At 40.2% G+C, this 10,970-nt stretch overlaps 2 protein-coding genes across 2 annotated transcripts; both read left to right on the forward strand.

Annotated features, from left to right (window-relative positions):
- The first annotated feature begins 2,429 nt into the window (after positions 1–2,429).
- Positions 2,430–3,530, forward strand: LOC140935514 (uncharacterized). The gene has a single exon (XM_073385069.1). It carries the CDS (start codon positions 2,478–2,480, stop codon positions 3,222–3,224), a length of 747 nt encoding a protein of 248 aa, XP_073241170.1. The 5' UTR covers positions 2,430–2,477; the 3' UTR covers positions 3,225–3,530.
- Positions 3,531–5,084: 1,554 nt separating this feature from the next.
- LOC140935516 (uncharacterized) lies at positions 5,085–10,534 on the forward strand. Its single transcript, XM_073385070.1, has 6 exons — positions 5,085–5,139; positions 5,863–5,956; positions 6,870–7,130; positions 8,225–8,599; positions 9,067–9,116; positions 9,588–10,534. The coding sequence occupies exons 2-6, from the start codon at positions 5,881–5,883 to the stop codon at positions 9,756–9,758; spliced, it is 933 nt and encodes a 310-aa protein (XP_073241171.1). The 5' UTR covers positions 5,085–5,139; positions 5,863–5,880; the 3' UTR covers positions 9,759–10,534.
- The last annotated feature ends 436 nt before the right edge of the window (positions 10,535–10,970 follow it).

Consider the following 10,970-nt stretch of genomic DNA (forward strand, 5'->3'; position numbering starts at 1 on the left):
AGCGGGTTGTTCTTCGGCAAACTGCAAAAAAAGACGTTCTCTCTTAACCTGAAGGCTTTCTAACATCATTTTTGTTTGTTGCTTTGATTTCAACTGTCGATCAATACGCTTTGTAACAAACAAATGCATAGTGAGTTTAAAACTATTACCAGTCACACATACAGCAAATAGAGACTTTTTTGCACCAGAGCACATTCAGTTGCTTATTGCCATACTCGTAAGACCAAGGTCACTTAAATTTGTTGACAAGTTGCCACCGAATTCATTGATACTGCCCTTTATGTCCTTTGCAGGGTTAAATTTAGCCCAGAATTTACCAAAGCAAGGAGCAGATCGAGTAAACAAAAAGCGATAACAGAAGCACCAGAAAAAATTGCGAGAAATTTATTGGGGAAAAGTTGTCTTATTTAAAGGTAATTTCCCTTTTAGTCACGCATTTTCACATAACTCGTTCACCTTCGTATGTGCTTTAGAACAGAGGCACCCAACGTCAATTTTCGGAAAATGTCACCTCGGAAAACGATTCGAGATCTAGAATTTTCGAAACATTTGTTGTAAAATTTTTTGCTTGCCTGCCTGTCCTAGGATTTTCGAACATCTAAAAAATGGTATGATTGCCCATTTTAAACGGATTTTTACCCTAAAAAGGTCACCTTGAAGATTGGGGAGCTTTTTTTCTGGCTGAAACTCGAAAAGATATGTTTAAATTTTGATCCCTAAAATTTTCGGATCGCTAGACTCTCAGCTAGGAAATCCCGAAAAGATGAAAATTTTTTAGGGGATAAAAATATGCCTGTATCTACCGTTTAAATACTAAAATATTAATACGTTCAACAATGCTATGTTTAAGTGGTTTTGAACTATATTCTCGTTGGGGCCCCTGTTAGAAGTTGTGGTTACAGCCCAGTTATTAGTAGGCTGATTTAGCAACAGAACGGGAACCTCAGTTGACAACGGCGCGCGCAAATCAAACGACTGGCTTGACCAATGGCTAAGCGGCAAATTGGGCACCGGAAGTCGAGTTTAGTCCTTTCCGCGCGCTTTCCCGTCGTCAAATGACGTTCCCGTTCTGTTGCTAAATCAGCCTAGCGATTTGACCAAAACGGGAAGGGTGTAAAACGATCTTTTATCTGAAAATCGTCTAAGTCTGATATTCAAGTGCCTCTCGTACCCACCAGTATCCTCCTATTCACAAGTTCCCTTCTATTAGTTACGTATACATCGGGTAATAGGCCCACCAGGTGTGTCCACGGTAACAGGGGTTTCCAGGGTGTCTTTTTGGAACGGAAGCCTTTAAAAGTGTGTCAGGATTGGGTCAGGTTTTTTTTCTTTAACAGGTTCAGGGCCGGGTTTGAAGGCTGGCTGCACACGGCTACCCAAGTTTCCCTCGAGTTCCCCCCAAAACCCCAGCCCCACCCCTTCTTCGGGTTTGTTGAGTAGAATTCGCTTGTAGTCACAGGATTACATTCTCATCTCGGGTTTTTAATGTTTAACACCAAAAACCGCTTGACAGGTATGCGTTAAGCTCGGAGCAGTCGCCACAGAAGCGCAAGAAACATAAATCGTTCACCCTGGATTTAGGGTTGGATTAATGAATCAGCTTAGAGTGTTGATTGTTTACTGAGATTCAAAGATCGATTTTTGTACAATACTGAGAGAATACTAAAAACAAAATCCGGGTTTGGATTTCGCCAAAGAAACTTTCTTTGTACTGTGACTGATCACGAGTTAATCCAGTAGACAAGAGCCTTGAAATTATAAATTTATTTGTTGCCCCCACAGCTTTTTGCAGGTTTCTAACCCAGAGACAAAACCCGAGGAGGCACCTGGAGTCCCGTTGTAAACTGACTTAAAATCAATCTAAAATGGAAGCATAATACCTCGATCTGCTTCATAACGACCGCTATGCGCCCCTAGGTAATTACCGAACCACCAATGTTTCGATCTTCCTGTTGCGCCAGGAATTCCGTTGCGTCACTCTAATTGAGCTGAAAGTCTATAAGAAGTTCTTTGCGATAGTTATCAGGCCGATAGAGATCATGCAATAAAAGCATTCAAACCTTATTAGTTAAAACATAAAGCAAATTTAAAATTACATTCCTTTCTTCCCGTATCCACCAGCGTGGCGCAGCTCTGTTGTCGACTTTTAAAGAGGCTAGTAAAGAATTTAACAGAATTTTTTAAAAAAATAAAAAATCTTTCTCTTTGAAACCAGCACACTTTGCGGGAACACTGTTAATAATTTCTCCCTCCATTTAATCAAGGGACACGATTATGACGCCAAGGCTTCGTTATTTACGTAGAAATGTTTATGACTCTAATTATGTTATTCTAAGTCATTCGGGACCTCAGACATTTTTTTGATCTGAAGTGAAAATCAACCAATTAAAAGTTATAAGTGAGCCGATTGTGACGTCATGATGGCGTAGCTTGTTTTCAGGCGCGGCGTAAGGTTCTAATTTAAAAATATACTAAAGATGGCTGCAGAAAGATTGCGGGAAAAACTGGCGGATTTAAAAGCGCGTTTAGATCTGGCAGAGGCAAGAAGTGAGTCTTTTAAGAACAGCTTAAGTGAAGTGAATGATCGAATCGACAGTGCGGAAGCTACAGCCGCGAATTTGAGAAAGCAAGCTACTATGACCGAGGTAGAGATGAAGAGGATAGCTTCTCGACTTGAAAATGTGGAAGGACAATTGTTGATTACTGGTGAGACTCTAAAAAGGAATGAACAAGCAATGACTAATCTGTCAAAAGAAGAAGATCAAATGATAGCAACACAAAGCACACTAAACGAAAGACTGGAGAATGTGAAACAAATAGTGACTTTTAATGAAACAAAACTGGAGGAGGCCAAGAGGAGAATAAAAGTTGTTGAGTTGCAGAAAAAGATCGCTGAAAAACGCTGCGAAAGACTGGGAGAAATAGAAGGACAAATTAACCTGAAGCTGCTACAAATCAACAAACACATTGAAGATCTGCAATCAAGCTCGCAAAATGGAAGACTGAGTGAAGAAGAAGAATTGGAGTTGAAGGAAAGAATTGAAGACCTGAAAAACAGTTACAGGGAATCTGAGGCTAGAGCAGAACTTGCGCATCAAAAGATCGCAGCGCTGAGCTGCAAGCGTAACTCCTTGGAGAAAGAATTGGAGGAGCTGACTCACAAAAAACTCTGGGCACAGGATGAACTCAACAAGGTGTTTGATGAGTTTAGCGTTCCCGCATAAATGGATAAGACTCTTTAAGCCGTGTTATGTTTCCCTTTTGCCAATCAGTTATGTCCTTGTGGTCTATAAAAATAGAAGTTTAGCCCAGATCCTAAGGATATTGAGGAGAATTTTGAACAAGAGAGAAAGCTTATGCGGAGAATGCTCGCAAAGTGAGACTTCACGTTAAACGTAGGCGTCAAACACAGAACACTCTCTAACAGAGAATACCATAATTCTTTCGTGCTGTACATAACATTGACTAGCATAATCGGCAGTCGACCATAAGAACGACAAAATCTTACATTAAACGATTGCCCTAAACCAGCTTGTCAAGCTGTTGTTGTTTATGTTTTTCTTTGTTTTAGTTGTTTTGAAAGGTGGATTTAGATTAAGATTAATCTCGCCCATAGACTCACTCGTGTTAGTGTGACGTGGGAGACCTGGGTTTCAAGTTTCAACAAGTAGTCAGCAGTGGCGGATCCAGGGGAGGGACCCGGGGGGGCTGCCGCCGCCCCCCCCCCTTATTTTTAGACCAAACTGAGGCCCAAAGGGCCGAAAAATATTTTTGGAGACCGGGCCCCTCCCCCTTATCCAAGAATGATCTACCTCATCAGGATCTGAATGACCAGGCCCCCACTTATTTCAAGGTCTGGATCAGGCACTGGTCAGTTTCCCCGGTCAGGGACTCCTGGTCGACCCCGGTTGTTTGAAAGTTGGAAAGCGCTATCCACCGGATAAATTCGCTATCCAGCGGACAAACCAATAGGCCACTTACTAGCAACAGAAACCCTCTCTTTCAAAATAAGGCCAAGTGCACAACCTTTTTTTGTGAAAAGAGTTTTATTTGCATGAGAATCAAAAATCATTTTCATACCAAAGGCTGAGCACTGAACCTCGTTTTGATACAGAGGCCCGGGAGAACTCGGAAATGGCCCATTGCGTTATCCAGTGGATAGTGCTATCCAACTTTTGAACAGCTGGGGCCTGGTGACTAATAATAGCAACTGTAAGTAAAATTGTAAATTGTAAAAGTAGGTGGAATATGATCATCCCAGTAAGCTTAGACCTGAATAGGACCGTTGTTGACAGTGCATGACTGACGTTTCGACAACCTGTGCAGTACTGTCATCTTCAGAGTCGAGGTAATTTGTATCAAGTCAGTCGATGGTGAGTTTTCTATTGGTAACTATCAAAATCCCTAAATTTTGGATTACCCAGAATGCCGCAAACCTAGTATTCTGGCTATTTAAAAGGTATCAAAAACTTTGATAACTTTGAGAAACAAGCCCCTGGCCACCCTCCCGCAGAATCCGCAGTACGTGATGGATTATACGTCATGTAGTACCATCACGCTTTGTGTCATACGACGCCTGAGCAGGTACCAGCGGTCAACAAAGATCGGCGGATTCTCAAACGTTATTTCAGAAATAGCATTTGGATTTTGTTGAGTCTTATACTGAAATAGTGCCTCCACAGTGTTCACTAGAATTGGATTAAACTCTTCACTTGAACTCGTTTTCGATAGGATGAATGAATTGCTCCTCACATAAACACGACTTCGGTTTTTTTACCATGGCATTCCAGTGAATTGTCATATATGAACCAGTACACCACTGAAATTCATGTTTGTCAATATTATAAAAAGACGATTTCTCTTCAGCTGTAAACGTTAGATCGCTCATTTTTCACCCATCCAGGTTTTAGACTTGTCGCGACTAAAAACGGCGGGAAAATTTTCCCGCCATTATCTCATTCGTGAAACATGAAGTGATATGATTTACCTGGAACTTTACCACCCTTTTCTGTCCTGTGATTGGCTGGTGCAAGGAGCGTGAACAATCAGCCCGTGAATCCGACACAAACAAAATAAATGCATCCTATGACGTCATGTTTCTGCCGTCCGCATTCAATATGGTGGAAGTTAATTTCCCGGGTAAGTTTTGAAAATCAAACTTATTATGATCTAGGTTGACTCAAAAACTGATTTTGTCTCATATAAAGTGTTGATAGAAGGAATTACTTTTCTGGTACAGTTGACATGCTTTTTCGAATCAGTAGCCTTTTAAAGAGACGCCCACAAAACTGAATATTTACTATTAAAAGAAAACGGGCGAATAGAAAAGCTGGCCCCTAAGCACATCCTCAAGCAGTCTTCTAATGTAGGTATAGAGGAGAAAATTTGTTTTACATGTTATTTAGCTTTATATCTTTGATTAGACTTCGATAACTTTTCTTTCTTGATCGCTGACATAGTTTATAAGAGTGAACCCTCCTTAAAGTTCTGCTAAGCCGGGATGAACAGGTGGTAATCACTTAAGGTTAAACTACCGTACCGACTCATTTACAAGGTCTATATTGACTTCCTAACATAATGGTCATTGGGAAACCGATCTCTGCTCGCCCGACGTCAACCAGTTCATTAACTTCGAGCCTATATTTTTGGCTGATCTGGGGCTTAGCTAAACAATATAATTGTGTTTTCACGTGCTCATGTAAAAACTAAAATAGTTTAATAAATCACGCTAAGCTAACGGCCCTTGTTAGCTATGACAGACGAAGCGAATAGCTTGTTGTATGAATGGAACGAAAACATTTGTTCAAGGGCGATCAGGTCTAACAAAAGACATTTTTCATAAATCTTCTTCCGCGTTTCTAGACAAGTGATTAACCTTCGATGAGAGCAATGAAAGAGATGAGGTTTTGGTGTCTTGCATTGTTAGCTTTGTGTCTAACGACAGCAAAGGCAGAAGGTAAGTCATTCTTGTGTAGACAGGCCGAGTATAATACAGGAAACTTCATATTTGGTCAGTGTTAGCCATAAAGTATATTTGTTTGCCATGAAATCCCCCCTAAATCATCGGTTCTTCAACTGTTATAACACAAAGAAATATTTTCTTATGTGATGCTGTGATCTAGTGGTCCGATCCCGTGTAATCTTTATTTCAGAGGTAGTCATTTCGCGCTAGGACCGACTCTACCTCTATGTTATTTTACCAAAAAATGAACTCTGTTATATTGCCTCTCTTCACCCTCTCAGGCTTGCAGTAATGGTTCTTGGTACCGGGTGTTCATAAGTAAGGGCAGGGCCGACCATGTAAGGACAAGCATCGATCCGACGCTAGAGAATAGCAATATTCGCAACTTGCTTTATTTGGAGGGAAGACTGTTTGTGGGTCAGTTCTTGCTTGTGACTCCTTTCTTAAGCTGTCAGTGCAATATGATTCTCACACAGTTCGAGATTGAGCAGTACTGCCTTGCGGGTTGTATTAGCTGCTGTAAAAATTCCACAAGCAAAAGTGGTTATAGCTTTTCATTGCGCGCGAAGATCGATATGTAACACTTAACAGTATCAGTTCAAACAAAAGGAATGAACTTTACTTTCGTGTCAAAACTCTTTTTGACCTTTTGGTGCTTTTGAGTTCAAGTAGAGACCCAGTCTTGAAGTGTTAATTAAATAAATATCCATTCGAAATCGGCATCACTGAAAAATTTTGCTATATAGGCACATTAAATTCTTCAGCGTAAGTTATCCTGATTTCATCCTGTCTATGAATAAATTTATCTCGTTCAGAGCTTTGATCTTGTTGGACATCGGCCTCCTGGGATATCAATAAGAAAGGCATGGTACACACTTATTATTGGATGTTTTTACTTTGTTTTTAGTCCAGTGGCCTGGTGGTACTTATGGCTTACCAATGCCTGACACAGGCTGTCCGACTGACGGTGCAACAGATTGGAAAACAGGCTGGACGTACCACGATACCGAGGACGACAATAATGAGAACCAGCGGTCCAACATATTCCATATGCCTGGCAACTTTTCTGCGCATGGCATTCAGCAGAAGTTTTGCCTAAAAGAAGGAAATAATGAGAACACTGGCAGCGAAATTTGGCCGGAGGGGAAATACTGTGTTTACAAAAAAGGTGTGTGGTAGGGGAGGGTGAGTAATATTTAAAAGGTACAAGATGAATTACAGATTTTTGAGGGTCGTGTTACCTTTTGAACGCTAGTCGAGGCTGTATTCAATGAAGCTGCATTCACCCTCTATTTAATACACGTCACTAGTGGAAGTCCACTTATAAAGATCCTTTTTCTCAATTGCTGCCAAACTGACCTCTACAAAGCGGTCACCTACCAAGGTCTCAAGAGATTTGTTAAAAACAGTCGACCTCTTTTAACTTCTAATCTCTGGTCACGGTCACTTTTATAAAATAATTTTAATCTTTTTAGGCAATAATTTATAAAAATTGGCTGAAAACTTGATATTAACACTTAAAATATATCACGTTGTATGAAAATATTCTGCATTTGAGAAATAGGTACATGTTGAAAGTAGGTCTAAAATGATGGGTTTTTTTTAGAAAAGATTCAATCCTATTCTTAATTATCAGTGACACTACTCCCCAGAGAAATCATGGAATCCGACTAACGACTGGAACTCACTGAAAAGGATTCCGTAATCCGAAATGCAGTAGCTGGAATCCGGAATCCACAGTGTCCAGTCCAGAATCCAAGACTGTCATGGATTAACTCTCTACTTAGTAAAGTAAACTACAAATCACTGTATAAAAGAAGCCTTCAGACTGTCCTAATTATATTATACAAGAGCAAGAGCCATAATAGGACTATTTAGCTCTTGACAAGAGCTTGTTCTTTACCCGCTATCCAGGCTATCTAAGAGATATGTTTAGTCTCCGGTCTACATCCTATAGCCTACGCGGTAATTATATTTTGTCTCTACCGTCTGCAAGAAGTACTACTTATGGTCTACACTCCTTTTTGTATATGGCTTCAAAACTATGGAACTCTCTTCCAGATTTGTTTAGAACTTCTGAATTTCCTGATTTCAAGCGCAACATTCTACAGTATGGCTCTAATTTCTCGTTTTTGTAGTTTTAAAATAATACTTGTAACTAGAAGATACTAGCTTATCTTTAGCTACTTTAAATTCGAGATTAAATAAAGTGTATGTAAGTATGTATTAGCGTAAATGGGGCGAATATTTGCTTTTTCTCAGGGATATGTCCGAGTGGACTCAAAGAAGGATTTATCCGCTGGGACGACGAACAATCCGAGATAGACTACAAGGATAAACACTTCGGAGACCTACCTGATGGAAATTACGAGAAATCTCACACAACAATAAACTACTGTTGCAGTACAAAAGGCAATGTTAACAATCCCATTCAGCTGCCCGCTCTTAAGCCATTCTATCTTCTTACCTATGATTCCGCTCAATGTCAGAAAGTGGCTGGAACCAAGGTTACAAGCGAGTTTATCAAGTTTGATGATGATGATCAGGGCAACACTGATGCGGCGGGTGGAGCCCATCCGTATGGACCCAGCGAAGATCCCTTTAATCTCAAGATTTACTACTGTTATTATGAGCCAGGTAAGTCAGGATCAATCTGCACAAGGTAATTTCTGCAGGCTCCATCCTCTCATCGACCGCAATCCTAATCTCGAGGTTTCCATTGCGCATGTCTGGCACATATTTAGCCAACATTCGTTTAGACTTCAGCTAAGAATGAATGAAATGCATAGGAGGTAGTCTGATTACACGCGTTTGTACCTTTTATGTTCTGCGTTTTGCCACTCACAAATCAAACGCATCTCTTGCAATAAATCAGGTTGTTGTAGGCTGAAAAAAGTTTTGCAAAAAATAGAACGACTCTGTACTTTCTACCATATATATAGTAACACATACGCGACTTTGGAAGGAAAAGATTGATGTAATTTTTAACGCGATGGGCCAAGGTTTTTGCACGCAATCGCTGTTTTTCCTTGAAAATTTAGAGCCGCTGCGAAGGAGACTAATATTTACTCTGACATATAATGATTTCTGCTTTCTATTTATAGGTCAGGAGAGTGAGGACGATCTTGGAACAGGAAAGCAAGTTAGAAGCAAGGTAAGTCGTTACCTTAATTATTAGACACAGCACAGGTAATTAATATCCTTTTCTGGAACGAAAGCATCCGTCAGTCATAGCCTTGTCTAAGACAAGACATCACGACTGTCTCCTTTATAAGTGGTTTTCTTTTTCTAGTACAAACATGACATGCAAAGTAAAAGGAACCCTTTACTGGACGTGAATTGTCGCAGCTTACATTAAGCAGTCGGTAGCTTGTCTACAGACTTTTTCTTTTTTGCAACAATTCGACAGCGCGCAAGTGAGCATTAAGCGCATATTTCTCCTTTCCCACCCCCAGCAACTTGCGCTTGCAGTGAATAAATTCTCTACGGTTTTTATTTTTATAGGCGCGCTCCACCATCTTTAAAGAGAAAATAGGGTCTGATCTGTGAACAGGCTAGGCAGTTAGAGACCGAACGCTCTTCCTGGAATAAAAAATGACAAAGATATAAATTTCACTTTTTCTAGATCCCAACTGGTAAAGCTTCGAGTTCAGGTTTAGCGGTGGCTATTGGCTGTGGCGTGGCCGGCGCCATTGTAGGAACCGCCTCAATTGCATTCGCCACCAAAAGGATCCTCGCGCACAGAGCACGTGCAGCGTATGATCTTGTGGATGACCCGCAGCCTGATGGGCCATGATGTCATGTGACCTCACTACCCAAATAAGGGAAAGGCGAAACGTCATATCAACTCTTTGTATACATGATAACTGTAGCTGCAGACTGCTTAACGTACAGTAGTCAACCAGCCTTGTTAATGCATTCTTAAATGCAACCACTGTGCCGTATAATTTCCTCTTTTCGTTATGAAAGGAGAATACTTGTTTTGGTAAGGGTAAAAAAAGTACAAAGCGGAGCTGAAGGCGGTTTTTAAATGTTAAAAAGCGGCAAATAAGGACTTCTCGGAACGCTTGTGTTTCGAAGAAAACACAAAAGATTTTAACTTATATATGTAATGAAGCCATTTATGTAACTGAATTGTACAATATACAGAATTGTTCTTTTAGGACATACGCGGGGCAAAAACCACGATTGACGGATAATAAGGACAACAAAGGAGTCAAAACAGCACAGCCTAGAAAAACGATAGCTATAAAACAGAGAAAAAACCTGACAGGGTCTGAGAAGGATAACCCGTTTCTTTTCTACCACGATTAAGATATTTATTTCTTTCCCATCAATACAGTATGCTAAATATCGGTTAAGTCAATTTATAAGTTAACAGACTCCTGACCGTGTATTTATTGGTAGAACACGGAAGTATGTGTTAAATCGAGAGCTCAGAGATGATGTACAGAATATAATAATACGTAATGTGAATGCTGAACTATTGTATTACCTTAGTAAGCTTTAGTATACGAATGGGTAAATGTAGTGAAAGGGAATTGAACAAGATAAACTTTTTACTGAAAAAGATCTCAATATTCACGTTTATTGCGTTTGTTCAGTGACAAAGACCTTATCGAGAGTGGCCTTTGACTGAGATCACGATGACCTTGTTGACAAACGTCTGGCCGATCCTTCTCAGCGGAGATGATGATTGGATCTCATTTTATAACCACGACGTGTCTCTTCTTACCCGGCAAATGTTATCAATCCTTTCCTTATTAATCTTGATGTTGTATGAGTTGCGCCACTGGCTTTTTTTGGATTCGTTTCTTACCCATCCTTGAAGTTAAATAAGTTAGATAATTTTCGTCTGTCTATATATAGGTAAAAAGGTTCTAAAAGCGTCCACCAGTTCTTTACAATAACCTTTAATGGTTAAGCTGTTCCGATCAATGCCTCTAGTCTCCTTCCTTATGTATAGTTTATCTTTTAGCCTTGCAATTCGCGTCACATAAGGTGATGA

This window comes from Porites lutea, chromosome 4 (genome assembly GCF_958299795.1).
Source record: "Porites lutea chromosome 4, jaPorLute2.1, whole genome shotgun sequence".
Taxonomy (NCBI): domain Eukaryota; kingdom Metazoa; phylum Cnidaria; class Anthozoa; order Scleractinia; family Poritidae; genus Porites; species Porites lutea.